The sequence below is a fragment of the Lipotes vexillifer genome, unplaced genomic scaffold, assembly GCF_000442215.2.
Source record: "Lipotes vexillifer unplaced genomic scaffold, Lipotes_vexillifer_v1.1 scaffold469, whole genome shotgun sequence".
NCBI classification, from domain to species: domain Eukaryota; kingdom Metazoa; phylum Chordata; class Mammalia; order Artiodactyla; family Lipotidae; genus Lipotes; species Lipotes vexillifer.
In genome coordinates, this window is record NW_006788006.1 from 1,763,251 (window position 1) to 1,784,668 (window position 21,418).

The 21,418-nt window shown below is 46.6% G+C and overlaps 1 protein-coding gene across 1 annotated transcript in view; it reads right to left on the minus strand.

The window, feature by feature from the left end:
- Positions 1-7,006, minus strand: part of MED26 (mediator complex subunit 26) — a 38,759-nt gene extending 31,753 nt beyond the window's left edge. Inside the window, exon 1 of the mRNA XM_007460994.1 lies at positions 6,703-7,006. Coding sequence (XP_007461056.1) covers positions 6,703-6,774 — 72 coding nt within the window. The 5' untranslated portion in view covers positions 6,775-7,006. The remainder of the gene's footprint in view (positions 1-6,702) is intronic.
- Between the last annotated feature and the right edge of the window lie 14,412 nt (positions 7,007-21,418).

A 21,418-nucleotide genomic window follows, 5' to 3' on the forward strand; every position in this document is an offset into this window, starting at 1 on the left:
GGATTTTTAAGTTATGTACAGTGCCGGAAGGAGACTGTCTTTGGTTAAAGCAGGAAAGGTTTCTGGAAAAGGGAGAGCAGTAGGGACAACAGGAGGCTCCAACCAGAGGCAGTACAAAGGGTTGGATCCTAGGTGTCACACACATACAAGTAAAGTCGGCTTCCAGGTTCAAGTAGATGCTGTTTTGACAACAAGCTATAACTTCATTTCAAAACAGTAGCTTCTGTCCTTGAGTTTTCTCCAAAAACAAAAACAAAAAAACAGCTACTCAAAGTACACCTGCCATTATGTGGAAGTTCCTGAATGTTTCTGATCATAAAAATGGACCCTGACACCCAAAAAGGTTAGGACCCACTAGGCTAGAAGATTTTAAGGGGGGAAAGGTGGTAGGATATGGGAAGAAAATGGAAATGCAAAACTTAACGTTTAAAAACACTTCACATTTAAGGTTAACCTCAGAAGATGCACTGGAGTTCAACTTTCATGCTGGGCACTGCTTACGTAGAAGGTGGGACACTGTTGTTAAGCCCATCGGCTTCTGAGCCAACCAGCACTGGGTTTGGGCCCAAAGCTTTCCCATATCCACCTCTGTGACACTGGACAGATCACTTAACCTCTGCTCTCCCCTAAAATGAAGATGGAGCATCCACTTGCAAGAGTGGTTCAGAGAACCACCAAGGATGCAAAGCACTCCATACAATACCTGGCATATAGTAAGTGCTCAGTAAACAGCAGCTCTTCATTTTACAGCCTCCAATGGACGAATCCAGGAAACTCTGTTGCAGTCCCAGGAGCACTGGAAGGCTTTTAACCCCACCTGCCTGGAAGTGGCACATCACCTGACACGACCCTTCTTTTTAGCAGTCTCCATATACAATCACAGAACCTCCACGAACTCACAGGTCAAGAATCTGAGGGCCCAGTCCTGTCTGCACGCCCACCTGGCATCGTGGCCCTGGACACTTGAGCCAGCTCTGACGATAATCAAGAGCTCCCCCGAGTGCAACAGCACCTACCTCCCAGGAACTCCTGCCTTCCGAGTCCTAGGTTTGCCTCTGGAAGCCACACAGAGCTACCTAACTCCAGTACTGGAAACGAGCCCCAGGCCCTTCACAGAGCCTGATACCTGCCCCCTTCCCATCCCATTGCTGAGAGGGCAAACTGTTCAAGGATTTGCTACCAACTCCTCCAAACTCTCCATTCCCCTCAGGTCAGAGACAAACCAAGAACTGACTTCCTTTTCCTTCTGAAAACTCAAATGATGGAAAAAAATGATGATTCTAGAAAGCCATTTCATGCTCTTAAGAATTCTGAACTATCTTCGAATAAGACACATGAACTGTTCCACTTGGATCTAAGAGCTGTAGCCCTGTAAGGCTGCCGCACCCCAGACTATCCGTGTGCCCGCTCCATGCCTGCTCCAGGTCCCTGGAGGGTTGCAGCTGGGCAACCCCAGGTCTGCACCCTCCATATCCAGCACCATAAATGCTTGCTAGAAATGTTTATTCAACTGCTGAGCCACCTTTTCCAGTTTTACCATATTTCTCCATAAACAGTGTGCATCAGTTGGTGATTGAAATGTAAGTGTAGGGCTTCCCTGTAAGCGCAGTGGTTGAGAGCCCGCCTGATGATGCAAGGGACACGGGTTTGTGCCCCGGTCCAGGAAGATCCCACATGCCGCGGAGCAGCTAGGCCCGTGAGCCATGGCCGCTGAGCCTGCGCGTCCGGAGCCTGTGCTCTGCAACGGGAGAGGCCACAACAGTGAGAGGCCCGTGTACCACAAAAAAAAAAGAAAAAATGTGAGCATACTGCCTCCCAAGACCTGGAATTCATTCAGAGAGTACTTTTAAACACAGCATGTGGAATACTGGTAGGCCCTCCTTATTCAGGAAATGCTCTCCAGTTCATGGAATCCCTGTGTCAATACTTGCTCAGCACTACTCATGTGCCTGGAGAGTGAAAAGGAGCAGTTTGAGAAGGGGCTCTGAGCATGGGCACTCACAAGGCTGGACTGAAAATGCGCTGCCTACGCAGCCGGCCACTGAGCCACAAACTCAGTCACCCAATCTGACAACCAGCTAGTGGGCCCCACAGGGACCAGGCGGACTCAGGCCAGAGCCACCACCAGGAATAGAAAGAAAAAGCACAACTTCTACTGAGAGACAGAGCCCCCAGCTTCCAGAAGGCGGTTTACCGTGGGGGGGGGCAGGAGACCCCCCGAGGCAGTCACCTAGAGGTTGGGCTGGGTTAAATCAGTTCTGGATGAACCAGAGCTCCATCTGAGAAGCCACTCACATGGACACCAAAACTGAGGCAAAGTAAGCACAGCTCTCCTCCTTCACCTAACGCCACGCTTGGCACCCCTGAGGGCATGTCCTGCCACACGAAGCTGCATCATGAGCCCGGGTGACCATGGTGCCTGTTTATATCTGTATCAGGACAAAAACCCCTTCCCATAAGCTGATCTTGGACTGTCCTCCTAGGCCTCTGTGACCTCCAGCCAGGACAACATACCCTGACGAGAGCCGCCTCTGAGGACCTCCGTGAAGACCGAATGCAAAGTCCACCTTCTTCTGAGGGAGAGAGTGAATCACAACAAGGTCTTACACCTGCTTCACAACCAACACTGTTACCTGCCTACTTCCCAAAGTCATAAAATGCCTCATTGCTGTCCTCACACGTCCTGGCCATGATGTAAAGGAGCAAAGACAGGAAGGTTACTGAATGTGGGCAACCAGTGTGATCAGGAAGAGTCCACATGCTTAGATTTCATATCTTCTAATATACTAATGAGAATCAGAATAGTCTTCCATTTCAGAACTTATAAGATTCCTCTTTTCTGCAGGATCAATGGCATTTTAAATTAACATCAAAAGTGCTGTAATCTTGAAGCAGAAAAGGAAGCTGGAACACAAGACTCATGTAAAGTTCCACATCAGCTGGCAGTCGCCACACCACAGTGTGGTCTGGCCCAGGATTCTGTGTCCCTGACAGAAACCTTAAGATGTTTCCGGGACAGGCTGTCTAATGTCATCAACCTGTAAGATCTATCACAGGTAAATCGAACCCAAGTTGTAATCTCATATAAACTTGTGTGGGAAGAGAAGAGACTCCCACATCTTTTCTTACCAGCTCAAGAACGCTGCCTTCTTGGCCTCTTCTGAAGCTGCCTCTCCATGTTTGAGAGCAGTATGGTGGCGTTTAAAGTTGGGGCAGTCACCTCACATTAAGTCAGTAGGAAACAAAGGCATCTTGTCCTCTCCTGGCCATGGGAGGCACTCACTAAACAGTATTGTCATGATGTCTGCTTCTGCACCTGCAGAAAGGGGAGACTGGCTACTCACCCCACCTCCCTTTATAGGCTGTTGGGAGAAAGCAGGAGACTCTGCTGCACAAAGTCAGTCATACATCTCCGTGTAGAAGTGTGTTAGTGTTTGTTATTCAGAAAATTCACACAATGTACCTTGCATTAAAAGAAAAAACTTCTAGAACAACAATTCATGTTAGCCTCTGCTGCGCCTTCCAGAATCTGAACCTGGATCTGGAAGGAGCTTTATGGGGCAAATACACCAGTTCCCAATCCCACTTTGCAGATGAGGAAACTGCAGTCCAGTGAAGCTAAGTGGTATCTTAACCTTCAAATTCCTAGGTGGGAAAATTATCCTTCCCCTGTGTCTCTCTGCAGAGGCCCCTTGTTCACCTCCCCTTGGCACCTGAAGTCTGCAGAACAGTGAAGAAGAAAAGTAGTTCCTGAGGTTTCCTGCTGGACAGCCCAAGAAGGAGTCTAGGGTTCAGTCAGTTTAACCAGCACTTAGAAAGTACACCTAACGCTTCTGCTCTAGACAGAGAAGACAAAGCCCGAACTCTGGAGAAACAATGAGTCTCCGATACAAACGGGAACCTAATCACTTGCTGATGAGATTATGCTTGGGTGGACTGACTCTGATTTCTGGGCAGGAGTAAGACAGTTCTCAACTTTATCCATAACAAAACAAGATTAAGCTGGAACAAAGGCACAGACTGCACTTAAGAAAGATTTTCAACACCCTGGGCTGCCATACACAAGAAGAGTAAGGCTTCGACTGTTCTGAAAAACCGTTAGTTGCTTTTTGAAAAGGAATGTACAGAATTTACTTTATTACTGAGTTGAGAGAAATTATTAACTCAGAGCCTGATGCTATAGATATTCAAATACTCCAGAGGCTAGAATATAGAGCAAAGAAACAACTTTCCTCTTAAGAACTCCTTTGTCAGGGAGATGGTCAGAAAGTGTTACTTTGTTATTTCCCTAAGTTTTCAGATACTTGTGGATATTAGGTCAGCTGCCTGACATTGAGTTTTCAAGCAAAAGCTAAGTTTGTTAGCATACTTGCATGCCCATAAAGGTAAGCATTACATGACACAATTCTCTGTCGCTTCTCTCAGAAGAGGTTTAATTTTAGTGTTGGCTCTTCAACACTGTCCCCATTTTTATTTTCCAGGAGCATCTTAAATATGTGTCAACTAACTATACAGAAGTGGAGTTCCTACTTGGGCAAGGCAGAAGAGAAGAACAGCTGTGTGCTGGCACCGCCTGGTTGGAGCCACCTAGCTCTCACCTGAGCCCAGGTCAATCAAGAGAAACTGCAGAAATAAGGTCACACCATCTCTGCCAGCAAGCTATCCCTCCACGGCTCTGAGTTTCTATATGGGGTTTGCTCCAAGCCACACTCCTGTCAAACGGCTTACAACAATACTCAGGGATGTCAATGACAACAGCAGCACTTAAAGGTGGCACTTTCTCCCCACTCATATTCAGAGACCATTTCCCAATTTCATCCACCACACTTATATTAGTAGGACTCTACACACACCTACCACAAGAGTCCACCCAAATAAGCCACGTGAAATGTGCATTCCATGACACGTAACACAAAAGTGGGCTTGGCCTCTCTTCCTCCTGTACTCCTAGGAACCCTTTAGATTAGAGCCTTACACAACACTGGAACCCCTGAGGTCACTGCCCCACCTAATCTACAACATGGTGACTGCCCGTTAAAGCGCCTCCTGATCCCAAAGCTTTCCTAGGTGGCGTTAAGGATCAGTGTTAATATCTCAGCAACCTTTCAGACTCTCCGGAAGGCAAACAAGCACATGGAATTCAAGAAATTACACTCTTGACTGATGCAAAAGTCACCAAGGCTATATTTTTCAAGTCACTTGTTTTATCCTCTAATATTTCAGTCTTGGGAATTGCTGCAGCACCCGTTTCTGCAAAATTTCTGCAAGGTTTTTATATAGCTTGTGCCTACTCCACCCCCAAAGTCATAACAAAAATGTATACAATATTTCTTAGACAATTACCACCAAGTCTATCTTAATGGGGTCTGAAGACCAGGAATGACAGAATTACTTATGATACAGAAATCAGAGTCTTACAAAAATAACTATTTGTGCCAGAATTGTACAATCCAACATGAATTATTCCCAAAATGCTAGGCTAAAGCCTACTGCTAAAAGTAATCAGCCAAACTCATGTAAAGGAAAAGCAAAAGCCCCCATAGTGACAGAAACCTAAGTTACCTAGCCAAGCCCAAGATGGTTTATTTCTTCCATCCCCAGCACATTAAAAAGTGGTTTCAATGGCCACTTCTTGGTCTCCCAGGATATGCAGGGGCTCACTTCATACTTGGATGCTACTACATCTTCCCATTGCTCAACTGCTCCTGCCACAGGGGGAAATGACCCCTATGGCCGTAAACCACTCATAAAAAACATGAGAACGCGATGAGTCTTCCCCTACACACACGGAGGGGGGCAGGGGAGATCCCTCCACAAATAGTACCCTCCGTGGAGGAGCACCTGAGAAAGCGACACCCTGGGGTTAACCCTGATGGCCTAGGTCGCAAACCAACAGGCTAGGACCCCAGGTAGGGCGTAGACGGCCGACGGAGGGCTCTGGGTGGAATGAGAGAGCAAACAATCACCTTTAATTCACTACCAAAAAGCAGGGCTCTGGCTTGGTCTGAGACGCAATGAGTACTTAGGCCCAGAAAGGTAACAGAAAGAATCCCACTCTCCACAAGATCATCTTCTGTTGGCAGGGACCCCAAGAGGACCCAGCAAAGGCATGTCCATTCTCAGAACCAAAAGGGACTCTCCGAGTGCCCTGGGCACCCGGCTAGGTGCAAAGCAGGCCAGGGGGGTTCCCTCCGAAGCCAGAAAGGTGCTTCCAGACGGGAGAAAAGAGAAAGAGGACTTCCCTGATCACCCAGAAGACCGAGACACCGCCGGCACCGGCTCCCCGAGTCATACCCCGGACACCAGTTGCTCCACAGCCTTTCCCCCTCCCCTCCCCCCCGCCGGGAGGGCTTCCCGGGGGTCGCGGGTCCCCCGGGAAGGGCGAGGCGGGGGAGCTCCGTTAGGAGCATCAAGGGTCGTAGAGCTGGAGCGGGAGAGGAGATAAAGCTCTGATCTCAGCTCCCATCTGCTCCCTCCGCCCAGGCCGCACGAAAGCCTCGGCCTCACGTACCGAGCGCCGCCGGGCTGCCCGACCAGCCCCCGGCCCGGGCCTGGGGGGCGAGAGGCCGGGATGGCAGCGGCCCTCGGGGGCAGGTGGGTGGCCGGTGGGTCCCCCGGAGCCCTGCGGGGGAGGGGCACTATGGAGGGGGAGGGTCCCGGGCCCACGCGGCCTCCACCTCAGCCCGTGCGGTGAACACTTACGTTGCTCTGGGGGTCGATGGCCTGCAGCAGCCGGTCCCTGATCTGCTGCGGAGACGGCGGAGCCGCTGTCATTGCCTGGGCGAGGCGGGGGGGAGCGGCCGGGCCAGCGGGCGGGCGGGCTGAGGCGGCGGACGGGGGTCACTCACTCGCCGGCCTCCGGGAGCGGAGCCTCATGTTCCCCGCGGCACCGGGGGAAGTGGGGGCGCGCGGGGCGGCGGAGAGGGGAGCCGGGGCCGGGGCTCAGGCCCGGGGCGCCGCCGCCACCAGAGGAGGAGGAGGAGGAGCCGCTGGAGCCGTCGCCGCTGCTGCCGCCGCTTCGAGAACCAAACTCCAGTGAGCAGCCCCCGCGCGGAGCACTCTGGGTAACCCGCGCCGCACGCAGCGTCGGCACCACACTGAGGAGGTTGGGAGATGGGGCGGGCTGAGACGCCAAACTTGGGCGGGGCCACACGCGGGCCACGCCCCTTCGATTCTTACGCATGCGCGCGCAGGCGCATTGTTCCCTCCCGGTCAAAGGTGACGTTGGGAGGCGGTTGGGCAGGGCAACGGCCACTGCCTGGAGGCCCCGCCCCCACCCAAGCTGGGCGGGGGCCGAGGTTTCCGACGGAAACGGTCGATATGCGCCGAGTCCTTGAACCCGGGCGCTCTGGGTGGCCGCCTGAGGGCAGCGGGGCGGAGAGGACAGCGGAAGGAACCCTCCTAGGGCAGAAAAGCTTTCCCCATTCTGACGGAGGTGACGGGAGTCGCGGGTGGGAGGAGCTGCCAAGTTTTCTGAGCCCGGGGGTCCTCCTCAGCCTCTCTGCGTTCCTGGGGGCCAGTAGGCAGACGTCCACGTTGTAATTCCGCGCGTGGGTCAACTGAGGAGCCGAGGAATGCTGCCGCCCCCGCCCCTCCAGAGGACGTGGATGCGAACCCGGGGTCGGCAGCGCCGAGGGCCAGGATCCCAAAAGCATGAGACTGCAAAGTGCCTCACGGAGGAGCCGCTACCCCAAGCTGGGAAAGCCCCAAACCATGAGCTGACACCAACGTTGCAAACCTGTGTCCACGCCAGGGTTTCTCAACCTGGGCACCAGTAACATTTGGGGCCGGATCACTGTTGTTGTAGGGCCTGTCCTGTTGCATTGCAGGATGTTCAGCAGCATCCCTGGTTTCTACCCATTAGATGCCAGTAGCACCCTTTCCCCGCTTAGGACGACCAAAAATGTCTCCTGTCACTGCCAGAGGTCCCCTGGTTGGCAGAACCGACCCCTGTTGAGAATCACTGGTTTAAAAGACCCTTCTACCCTGCTTTGCGTGGAGATGCTGGAAAATTGAAGCCCTCATTCTCTGAACCTCCTTTATAAAGGAGGAAACTGAGGCCCAAGGTCACCCAGAGTTATAGGTCAAACCCATAATTGTTAAATGTCAAGTCTAAGGGCTTCCCGCCCGCCCCCTCACTGCCTTCTTTCATTGCTGTCTTCTCTCTCTCACTGGAAACTCTGTTAAATATACGGTTATGCGAAGGGGTAGAAAGGCAGGCTGAGTGGATTATTAGCCACAGCCTCGGAAGAAATAACTTTTTTCGTTGTTTCAGGAAGGCCTAGATTTAAAACAGAGGCAGCTGATGAGAACCACATGTGCGCCTTGGATCTGTGCTACACCTGTTAGTCTTGCATTTGTCATGCTTCTGGGAAGCATTTTTATTTGCAAAAACGGCGGCTTCCGCACGTGGTTGTGGTTGCCTGCTTCAGCACGTGCGAAAAGTTTTACATCACACTTGTAGGAGGCAATAAATACCGGCAAAAGACTTCTCTTATTTACTCACTCTCCCTCCTTAGGATGAGGTGCTTTGTGTACACGGTCCCGGTTGGAAACCAGCCCACTTGGAGATATTCTTTATCTCACTTAAGACAAGCAAAATAAACAAGCACTCCCCCAAGTATATTCCGGTCCTGCCTCCCTTTTTAATTTCTGATTCAGATATACAATATATTATTTTTTAAATCAAGGGTTACTTAGAAACAAGCAATTTGTTTCCCATGGGTCAGGTTACTTAAGAAAGATTTGGAAAGCACTCCATTTACCTACTCTTTTTAAACTAAGAAGAAACATTAAGATGACTGTGAGCTCCACAAGGGCACTAATTCCATGTCCCCAGTAGATAGAGGAGTGCTTATTAAATATATGTGAAATAAGTGAATGAATGTCTCATCCAAACACATTGCAGCTGTATACACACACCCAGACGTACTTATGCGGTTCAGTTCCACAGATCTGGCACACAGTGGGGGCTCAATAAATATTTAATAAATGAAGTACTTTAGATATAAATACACATGAGGATGCACATGGGCACACACAGATTCTGTATATAGTATATGTAGTATTATTCCACATTTAACGTATATGCAAAGGGTGCTTATAAAGATTAAATCAGATAGCCACTAAATGGGAGTCTTGAAAATGTTAGCAGTTCTCTTAGGTCCAGGGTAGATAATGCAGTTCACCTAGCAGACTTTTTGCTTTGAGGAAGAGATACTTGAAATGGCAAAGTTGGGGCTCGAAGTAAATCCTCTTGCTATAATGGTTCTTCCCTGGCAATATGTCCCTAAAATTATTTATATAGAGAGCACCAGCCCCACTGTCCTGAGAGGACAAGATCTTTTGTGCTTGGAATGCCTCACCTCTTAGCAAGGTGGCCCCCAAAGAGGGAGGGAGAGGAAGTGGCTCTGACCCCTGACTTGCTCTTGCCATGGGAAGTGGCAGGGAAGGTAGTTTCAGGGGCCTGAGTGCCCAGCATCCTCAGCCAAGCTTGGCAAGTTGGGAGTGGACTCCTCCTATCCGGACAAGCAACAGCATCACAATAGGAGGCCATGAGCAGGCCAGCTCCCACAACTGCAGCGGACCAGTGTTCAAAAGTGACAGCAGGTGGTGGCGAGGAGCAACAGCAGGCATAACTGGGCAGACACACCTGAAGTGAAAAGCAGCTGTGCCCCTTTAGACACATAAACCCCTGGAGTTTGGCAACTTAAAGGAGAAGTTGTTACTGGACTTATCCCAATAAGGTATGTGAAGACTCCAATGATTAATAGGAAAATGTGTGCAAATCCACCACCCGACTTCGACCCATATGTTTGCTCTGAGTTTAACGATCTGGTGGGAATTTTTAAAAAACACTCTCGTGTACTAACTCCTTCAGCCATATCAATGATCTCAGAAGCACCTAGAGATGGGTTTCAGAGTTCTGCGTGGCTTTGCAGCAAGTCCTGTTCAAAAGTGAAGCCAGTTTCAACTGGTTCTGAATAGCCCCTGATATGTCACTGCTTTTAAGAAGGGTTTCAAAGATAGGTGACAGAACTCAATTTTTATAATGTCTCCAAGTGTGGGGATACAAACATGCACAAAGCCTGCTCCTGGGGAGCTAGTTTTGAAGCCAAGACCTGAAAACAGGTTAGGGGCTCATTAATACAATACCATAGTTGTACTGCCCAAGCAAAGTGTTGCAGAAGCACAAAGAGGGGAATTCTGGAGTACAGAGAAAAATGACTGACATGGAGGCAGCATTTCAACGGAGAGTGTTTCCATACATTGACACCCTCTGACTCGGCATTTCACAATTTCTAGAAATGTATCTGGAGGAAGCAATCAGATGCAGACAAATGTGTCTGTACAAGGAAGATCACAGCAGCATCGTTTCTAAGGGCAAAAGACTGGAAGCTACCTATGTGTCCAGTAATCGGGGGGTATATAAATAAACGGAGTCAGTTCATGAAAATGGGATGGTTACGGACTAGGAGGGACCATAGGATTCTGTAATTCCATTTGGGTGGTGGTCTTGTCTTATGTAGGCAACATATAGAAATTCACCAAGCTGTATGTCACTATAGATTAAACTTCAAATATAAATGAAAGAATATAGAGCTGGCTAGCTAGATAACCTAGCCATTATAAACCAGCATTGAATAATACAGGAAAATGCTCCCAATATTAAATGCTAAAACGCAACATATAAACTATATATCTTACAATCTTAATTTTAGTTGCATTAAAATATATATACTTATGTGCATAATTCATAGAAAAAAATAGTGCAAGAAACCAAAACACTTATCTCTGACAGGTGATTTTTATTCTGACACTTTTGCCTGAAGTTCCACATTTTCTAGAACGAATATGTGATGCCTCCTGATGATCTCGTCCAGTGCTGGTGTTATTCTGACCTCTAGTAGCCTCTAATTCTCACCTTCTGACTGAGGTACCGCTAATTTGAAGTATAATCGTAATCTCCATAATCCTGAAGATGGGTTTGCTATCAGGCTGACTGATGGTTGTCAATCTAAGTCCTAACAGTTTGTGTTTTCCCTACGGCCCCAATTTTGTTTAATTTTTAGTAAGAGAATAACAACTGGGAGTAATATTGAGTACCTACTATGTGTCAAGTTCCACTGAGGGCTTCACATGAGGGCCCTGATGAAGCCCTCTGGACAGTCAGACGCTTGCATCAGCTCCTCCCCTTGACTCTGTGTGGGGTCTGCAACTCACTTTGACCTAGAGGATGCGGTAGAAGCCACGCTCTGCCTGATCCAGACTGAACCTCTAAGAGGCCTGGCAGTTACCACACAACTCAGCAATTCCACTCCTGCGAATCACCCCAAGAAAACTGAAAACATACACTGACACAGACTTGTACAGGTAAATGTCCACAGCAGCTCTATCCTTAATAGGTGCAATGTGCAAAGGCCAAAAACCCATCAACTGGTGATTGGATAAACGAAGTGTACATCTATACATTAGAATATTACTCAACCATAAAAGGGAGTCAAGTGCCAACACATGCCACAATGTGGATGAACCTTGAAAACATCATGCTGAATGAAGGAAGGCAGACACAAAAGACCATATCTTGTATGATCCCATTTATATGAAATGTCCAGAATAGGCAAATCCATAGAGACAGAAAGTAGATTGATGGTTGCCAGGGCTGGGAGAGAATTTGCAGTGGTTGCTAATGGGTGTGGGGTTTCTTTTAGGAGTCATAAAAATGTTCTGGAATTAGATTGTAGTGATGGTTGCCTCTGTAAATATACCAAAAACCACTGAATCATCCAATTTCAATAGGTGACCTGTATGTGAATTATATCTCAATAAAACTGTTAAAAACAAGAGGAGGCAGTAGCCTGGCAGTGTCCATCTGCCTTCGCAGTCCTGAGAGCACCAAGCTGCCATGTCAGAATCTGGTGACCGCACTGGAGGGGCACGTGGCAAGAGGGAGCGGCCTGGGGCCTCCATGGAGAATAAGGAACCAGGAGACACAGAATGCTGTGCCCCACATGTCTAACCCCATCAGCTGGGCCACCCAGGCTGAGGCGCCAAGATACATGAGTCGAGAAGCCTCCTTGGAGCTCAGAGACAGCCTCACCGGGCTGGTCCAATTTCCTGCCCACTGAACTGTAACTAAATATAGATGTTTTAAACCACTTAGTATTGGGGTCACTTGTTACACAGCGCTAGCGGACACACAGTTGCTACTGTAATCCTCAAATGACACACAAGGAGGAGCCTGAGGCTGAAGAATGAGGAGACTTGCCCACAGCCACTTAGCCCACAACGATGCAGCTGGGATTCCAGGCTGGATCTTTCTGATTCCAAACCTTGCTCTCTGGTCTTTACCACTACTCAGCTCTAGCACCCCTCCTGCCTCATGTTTGTCGTTTGCCATGTGTCTCTTGTGTTCCCGCCTCCACCCCAATCTTCTTGCCTGCTGACCATTTCTCTCTCTCATCTACTGAACGCACACATCCAGGCAGCTCTTTTTTTTTTTTTAAGCTTTAATTATCTTCTTTATTACGCTAACCTTCAGTACAGCGTAAAGGATAATCATATATAAAAACAACACAGTACACATAGTTTTAACACACACACACACACACACACACACACACACGAAGGAAATAAAAGATTAATCTCTCTCTTTTTTTTTTTTTGCAGTACGCGGGCCTCTCACTGTCACGGCCTCTCCCGTTGCGAAGCACAGCCTCCGGACGCACAGGCTCAGCGGCCATGGCTCACGGGCCCAGCCGCTCCGCGGCATGTGGGATCTTCCCGGACCGAGGCACAAACCCATGTCCCCTGCATCGGCAGGTGGACTCTCAACCACTGCGCCACCAGGGAAGCCCTAATCGCTCTTTCATTTCCACTTTTCTACTGCCATCTAGTCTTTTTCTAGGAGCTTTAGGTATGCTTGTATCAATCTCTTTTCAATTTATATTTAATTCTTCAAAAGACAGACCAGGTAACATACTTTGGAAATTATAAAACCAATTTTGTCTGTCTTTTTTGTTTGTAGTCATAAAATTATTCTTTTTGCTTTATTTCTTTTTAAAAAGAAGACCTCAAAAATCTTGCTAAGACTCACAGACATAGAGAACAAACTAATGGTTAGCAGTGGGGGGTGCGGGCAATATAGGGGTGAGGGAGTGGGTGGTACAAACTACTGGGTGTGAGATAGGCTACAAGGATGTATTGTACAACACAGGGAATATAGCTAATAATTTTGTAAATGGAAGTAACCTTTAAAAATTGTATAAAATTTTTTAAAAATCTTGCTAAAATAGTGTGTAATCTATTTGAAGTGCTCAAATAACCTAATCACGATTGAAATGACCTAATCATTTGTTAGACTGGATCAGAAGCTATTCTTTTGTTTACTGCAGTTTTATGTTCTCTCAATTACTCTCATGAAGCAAAGAAACAGTCACTCTACTAATTCTCTAGTTAATTATTATATTTTATTTTATTTTATTTGTCTACAGAAGTAAAATAAGAAGTTCAGTGAAGGAACTGCAGGATAAATGATAAATTTGTCATAGCTTTTATCCGTGATTGGCCTTTTCTACTCCAGGTGGCTCTTTCTGATACAGGGTTTGAATCTTCTTGTCCCCTGCTCTAAAAATTTAGAAGTCTCCTAGTTCATCTTGCCTAAGTCCTTGGCCTTTCGAGGTCCTCTTGTCACACACCACACATGTCACACATTGATACACGCCATACACATGCGTTGCCCATGTTCCTGCTCAGCCTTATTTCTCACCATCCCTAAGTGGGTTTTCTCCACTTCTGTCTGTCACACTGGTCACCTAATTCTCCAACTGGGTGACTTGGATCCTCAGAGGACCTGGCCAAAGTCATGTGGCTGGATTGGCGGCAGGATGATGACTACGGTCCACAGCTTGGGGTTCCCAGACTCACAGGGAAACACATGAACCAAATCAGGTACAAGCCATTTCCCTAAAGAGCAGACGAAGGCCAAGGGGTTGATGTCGAAAACCAAATGAGGAGACTGTGATGAGGGTGGAGCAGATGGAGGCAGACGGAAGCCACGATGAAAGACCCCAAACTGGCCAATGGAACTTCTCAGAAACACACACACAAACACACATGCACAAGATTAAGCCATTTATCAAAATTCCTTCTGGCCTTTCCTGAACCTTCCATGTGCTCTCCAGGGTCACTGAGGCCCACAGACTCCCAAATGAGAGTACAATTTTGATGCAAAGTGGTCAGACATGGGAACCACCCATCCCCCATCCAGGCAACTAGAGTTTACTTGCCTTAAAGCAGAACTGGATTATTGTATCAAATGGCTTGGACAAGATTCTCTTATCTTAGTGCAGTTTCAGGAGGAGAGGTCAGGAGACATGAGCAAGCAGATTCTATTCAAAGGGCCTGACCCATGCAAGCCTATCCAATTCGAGAGTGCACTTACCCTGAGAACATCCTGAGCTCTGCCTACCTCCCAGGCTCAGGGAGGTGCAGAAAAGGGTGGAGGTTCTAGAAGCTCTACTTGCATCTTTTTCCTTTTTAACCTCAAAATGCAGTGTTGGTTTCCCTCAGGTTTCCTGGATGCTCAGATGTTTACTTCTTTGTGTGTTTTTTTTTTCTTTCCTGATTACACGAGTAGTAGATATTTGCAAAGTGTAGACAATTAGTCAAGTAGAGCAAAGTATGAAAAAAGATTGAAAAACCGCTCCTTGATGGAAATCTCTGCACTGGTCTACTTTTGTGTGTGTGTGAAATTTTCCATGAGAAGGTTAAAGACGAAAAAAGGAAAAGAAACCACTCAGCCAGGCCTGTGTGTTTGCTTGGCTTCGTGTGTGGCAAATGCGAGTCATGTAGTTTGGAGATGGTGTTGTCTGCAAACCCAAAAATATTTACTGTCTGGCAGAATAACACCCCCTGCCCCAGCCCCCAAAGATAGCCCCATCCCAATCCTCGGAACCTGTAAATAAATTGTGTTAGATGGCAAGGGAGAATTAAGGTTGCAGATGGAAGGAAGGTTGCTACTCTGCTGACCTTAAGATGGAGAGATGTTCCTGAATTATCCTGGTGGGCCCAGTGTAACCACAGGGGTCTTAAATGGGGAAGAGGGAAGGAGAAGTGTCAGAATCAGAGAGATTGCATCATGAGAGAGAGTCGACCAGCCATTGCTGGCTTGGACAATGGAGGAAGGGGACCACAAACCAAGGATGCGGGCAGCCTCTAAAAGCTGGAAAAGGCAGGGAAACGGATTCTCCCCTACAGCCTCTAGAAGGAACCAGCTCTGCCAACACCTTGATTTTAGCCCATTGAGACCCGTTTTGGACTTCTGACCTCCAGAACTGTAAGATAATAAATGTATTGTTTTAAGCCATGAAGTCTAGGGCCATTTGTCACAGCAGCCACAGGGAAACTCATACAGGCCCCTGACTAAAAAAGCTTACCACCCTCTCTTTCAGATGCAGAGCTGCCCAATTAGAGCTTTCTGCCATGAAATACATGTGACATGCAGCTACTTGTGACTGGGGGACTGGGTTTTTCATTTTAACTCATTGAGATGGAAACTGAAATAGCCACAGGTGGCTAGTGGCTACTGCACAGATAGCAGAGGCCCTTGCTACTCAGAGTGTGGTCCAGAGACCAGCTACACAGGCTTCCCCTGGGAGCTGGTTAGAAACACAGAATCACAGTCTGAGCCCCCAGCCTGCTAAGTCGAATCCACACTTCACCACGAGCCCCAGGGGATTCATGGGGACATCAGAGTCTGAGACACTGTGGTGGAAGCCACCATTCACTTCCATGCAAGTAACTGACCATGGAACAACAGGAGGCAAGGCCCATTCTTAGCAGTTCTCAGGGTCGGATTTCCTAGACCACATGGAGTTTTTTGTTTTTTTAATTTTTAATGCTTCAAAGCATACTATTAGCCAAGTAGATAAACTAACAGCTACTGAATATCTACTACAGCCCAGACCCTTGACCATCTATTATGGACTGAACTGTGCCCTCCTCCAAATTCATGTTGAAGCTGCAAATCCCAATTCAACTGTATGTGGAGACAGAACCTTTAAAGAGGTAACTAAGTTTAAATGAGGTCATAAGGGTGGGCTCCTGATCCAATATGGCTGGTGTCCTTATAAGAAGAGAGACCCCTGGACTTCCCTGGTGGCACAGTGGTTGAGAATCTGCCTGCCAATGCAGGGGACATGGGTTCAATCCCTGGTCCAGGAAGATCCCACATGCCGTGGAACAACTAAGCCCGTGTGCCACAACTACTGAGCCTGCGCTCTAGAGCCCACGAGCCACAACTACTGAGCCCGCGTGCTACAACTACTGAAGCCCATATGCCTAGAGCCTGTGGTCCACAACAAGAGAAGCCACCACAATGACAAGCCTGTGCACCACAATGAAGAGTAGCTGTTACTCGACACAACTAGAAAAAGCCCGTGCGCAGCAACGAAGACCCAACGCAGCCAAAAATAAATAAAACAAAATTTTAAAAATTAAAAAAAAAAAAAAAAAAGGAAAGCGATCCCAGGGATGCACCCAGAGGAAAGGCCATGTGAGGACACAGCAAGAAGGTGGTAATCTGCAAGCTGAGGAAAGAAGCCTCACCAGGAACCAACCCTACTGACACCCTGATTTTGGACTTGCAGCCTCCAGAAACCATGAGAAAAGAAATGTCTTTTGTTTAAGTCACCCAGTCTGTGACATTTTGTTATGGCAGCCCGAGCAGACTAAAACACCATCTCATTTAAGCCTCACAAAACCCTGTTGAGAATGTCTTTTAATAAATGTACTGACCCTGATGAAAAGACCACAACTTTTTGAGTGCCTGCCCCACATCAGGCAGGTTATAGACACATGTCAAGGCTGTCTCTGTATCATAGCCAAGGGTATGGAGGCACAAACAAGCCAAGATGCCATGTCACACTCTGTAAGTGACAGAGCCCAGGTCTGAGCCAGACCTCCATCTTGCTTTCTGCCACAACCCTCTTTTCCACTTTTTTCCCTGATTCACATAATAAACTCTAATTAGATGCACCCAAGCTTTACTCCCCCTAAAATAACTTCTACAAACTCCCCAAGCACAGTCTCTCTCTCTCCCTATGTATATGTGTGTGTGTGTGTGTGTGTGTGTGTGTGTATACACACACATATATATATATATCCTTGTGGCCCATATTTACCACTAACAGCCACAGTAATGCAAACTAAACACAGATGAATATGATCCACCCATAAGATGTCTTTTTTTTTTTAATTGTCTAGTCCAGGGGTTGGCAATCTTTCCACGAAAAGTCAGCCAGTCAATATGTTCACAGTTTTGTGGGTGAGATGGTCTCTGTCCCAAGGACTCAAGTCTGTCCTTGCAGCTTGAAAGCAGCCACTGACGATACACAAACAAATGGGTGTGACAGAGTTCCCATAAAACTGTATGGACAAAGAAACGTGAATTTCCTTCCATTTTCATCTTGATTTGTTTTTCAACCATTTAAAAACATACCATTCCGCCTTCCGGGCCATGAAGAGACAGGTGGTGGGCAGTAAAAAGACAGGCGGGGAGCCAGATGTGGGCAGCAGCTTGCTAATCCCTGGTCTAATCCAAAACCACCCAACTGGCAAAAAAGAAAGCCACAGAGCCAGATGATGATGAGCCCTTGCCATTTTCTTACTGAAAAATGTGGACTTTGAATTTCCAATTTGCTACAGATCCCTTTGCCCAATTTCTTATCCAGGCACACCTGTTATTACCAAACTCATTTCTAGGAACTCTCAAGTGCCAGAAAGGGCCTTGAACGGGATAAAGTGCCTTCCTCTGCATAATGAAAATCAAGGGAATGGTGAGAACAAACCCCCAAGTAGAATTTACATTTTTTTTAATAGCATGCCTCTTTTTTTTTTTTTTTTTTTTTTTTTTTTTTTTTTTTTACGGCCTCTCCTGTTGAGGGGCACAGGCTCCGGACGCGCAGGCTCAGCAGCCATGGCTCACGGGCCTAGCCACTCCGCGGCATGAGGGATCCTCCCGGACCGGGGCACAAACCCGTGTCCCCTGCATCGGCAGGAGGACTCTCAACCACTGCGCCACCAGGGAAGCCCAATAGCATGCCTTTTGCTTTATACACAAACAGCACTTGTCTTTCATCAATGCGGGAAAACATCAGGTTTTCCTGATGGTTTGTCAAATATTTCATAATCTCAAATTTGGTTAAGAAGGAGATAATAAAAATGGTTGACACGAAAAGGAAATGCCTCGTTGACTTTTCTAATCTAACCACTTCAGAGGAGAGCCAATCTCATTATCACATCTCTCACTGCTACTTAAGAGGAATCCCAGGGAGCCCGGAGAGATTTCTCCCCTAACTATCCAAAGAAGTAAAATTGGGTTTGCTCTGTTAACCACATCACTTGAAAATGGCCAGCTCCATTTTCAGCAAGTTTGTACATGTCTTTATTAAAATCCAGACCACAAGGCATGCAGACTACTTCACCTGAGTGGCTTTGGGAGGAAGGGGCACCTTGAGACTCTCCATCATCCCTTCACTCAGGGGTCGGCGAATTTGTTCTGTAAATGGGCCAGACTGCCAGTACTTTCAGCTATGTGGGCCAGTCTCTGTCGTGACTCTACCACCGTAGCAGGAAAGCAGCCAAAGCAACCGTACAGAGCACATACCCAAAGGGGTGTGGCTGGGTACCAATAAAACAAGCAATGGGCCAGACTTGGCTGGCAGGCCATAGTTTCCGAGTCCTGCTCTAGAGCATCTGGAACTGGAGTGTAAAGAGAAACCTAGAGAAAGGAGACGGGGTTCACTCCTCAACATGGCAAGCGTGGACTAAGCAAAAGGGGGTATATCCAATATGAACCCCAAAGTTTGCATTCAGGGCTTGTGCTGCACATTTTTACTTTCTTTTTGTTCTCCACGTGCAGCTTCTCACCTTGGCAGCAACTCTATGTAACATTCTCCAGGATGAGCAATAGTGGGCATTTATTTATTACTTAGATGGTGGTTGAGATCCTTAACTACCAAGGCCAAGGTGGAAAGCCAGCTGGTGTGATGTCAACTGCTGTTGCTTGCATAAAGAAACAGTTATCTGGGTGGAGCTGAAAACCTCATCCTTACTCACAGATTAAGCAAAGTTAATCTACTTAAGTGGCCGGGACATCACTCCTAGTCAGAGATGATAGGGACTTAGAACCAAGGTCTTTGAGATGTATGTATGTATGTATGTATGTATGTATGTATGTATGTATGCATAAACATACATACATAGGAACGAATGAACATTAAGTAAATAAAGACAAAGAAGTAAGCTGTCAAAGATGTGTTTTTGGGGGCTGGGGGTTCTTAGCCTAAAGCTGTCAACGTGCATTTCTCTTTTTTTTTTTTTAATGCAAGTTTCTTTAATAAGTTTAGTCATTTTACCATCCTTCCTTTTTTTTAAGGTGGACTGTTTTTTTAATATCAGTTTTTTTGAAATATAATTTACAATGTTGTGTTAGTTTCAAGTGTACCACAAAGTGATTCAGTAATACATACTATATATAGATTTTTCAGATTCCTTTCCATTATAGGTTATTACAAGATATTGAGTATGGCTCTCTTTTTTTAAAGTGACCCCCAAAAGCCATTAGGGATGATACACTGAGATGTTCATTGCTGTGTTATTTATAATAGACAAACACTAGAGACAACTCAAGTCTCCATCAGCTGGGGACTGGTTAAATTAATTATGGTATGTCCTTACAATGGCTTATTTGCAATTATTAAGAGTGGTAAAAATACAGAAGTGTGCTCATATTATCAGGTGAGAAAAGCAGGCCAGAAGATACAAAAATACCAAAAAGGTATCTACCATACCCAGTGCCCATGCATAGAGAAAGAGCCAGAGGAATGTGTACCCAGAGTGATGCTCTCTAGGGAAAAGTGATTACGGGTGATTTTTTCCCTTACAGCAAAGCTGGACTTCATAATTTTTCTACAATGAACATTCATTGGTAGTAAGAAACTTTAAAACAAAATAAAACAAACAAAAGCCACTAAAGCTACAGTGGTAGTACATGACAATGTAGCCTTCTTGGGTACTCTGGGAAGTACCAGTGAGGGAGGCCAGCAAAGGTCACAACAATGGTGACCGCAGTGGCATTTATAACAGCGGATAAAGTACAAGTTCAAAGTACATATGAGAGGGCCAAGGTTAAAATGAGATTTATTGATGCTGCACGATAGTTAAAAATGAGACCCATGAAGCCTCTATGGCAGCCCAGAAAATATGAAGGAAATGATGTCAAAATGAAAACAGCAGAGACTCACAGACATGGAAAAAAAAATTATGGTTACCAAAGGGGAAAGGAATAAATTAGGAGTTTGGGATTAACAGATACACACTACTATACATAAAATGGATAAACAACAAGAATCTACTGTATAGCACAGGGAACTACATTCAATACCTTGTAATAACCTATAATGGAAAAGAATAGGAAAAAGAATATATATATATATATATATATGTATAACAGAATCACTTTGCTGTACACCTGAAACATTGTAAATCAACTATATTTTAACTTAAAAAAAAAAAAAAGAAAACAGCAGAACCCAAACTGCCTTACCACTGTTGGAACTATGTCGAATATACCAATATGTATAAGAAAAATGCTAGAAAAGGAATGGGAAGACAGGAAAAGGTTTTCCATGCTGGAAATTGTTTCCAATTTTTTAAAATGATGTGATTGCTCCTTTAACGGTCTGTGTGTGGACTGCCTGAATGAATGTAGGCAAGAAGAGAGAAAATTCGGGCAGTGAGGACACCCATAGGTACTGAGTGCTTACTGGGCGCCACCCAGTCAAGCACCTGACTCACCTTCAAGTTCACTGAACCTTTTAATAACACCAGTAGGTTTGACTTTCAGGCCCATTTTAAAGATGTGGAAACTGAGGCTTAGAGAGGAGAAATAACCAGCCAAGGCCCCATGAGCAAGAAGCAGAGATGGGATTTGAACCCACATCTAAATGACCCAGAACATGAGCACTTACAAGCTGTGGGACCCTACGTACTCAAAATTCAAACTTGGGTAACTTTTGGTGCCAGTGTGAGTTCTTGAAAAGCCTCCTAAAGATACACACCCATGAGTTGCCACTTTAAAAATGTACAACAGCCTTTGATGTGCATCCCCCACAGCTCCACTGCTTATAAGAACTGAACAATGAGAAAACAGTTCTCCGGTGAAAAATACAACTATTGAAACAAAATCTCAATGACAGCATTCTCTCCTCCGAGCTCGATTCATCCCCACGACACACAAATGCCTCACCTCATTGAAACCTCAGCGCCGGTCTGAATAAGGCAGGGAGGTTTCCTCACATCATTCATATGGCTTGAGAACTGACCAGCCAAGATCTTGGCACGTCCGTTCCTGCTG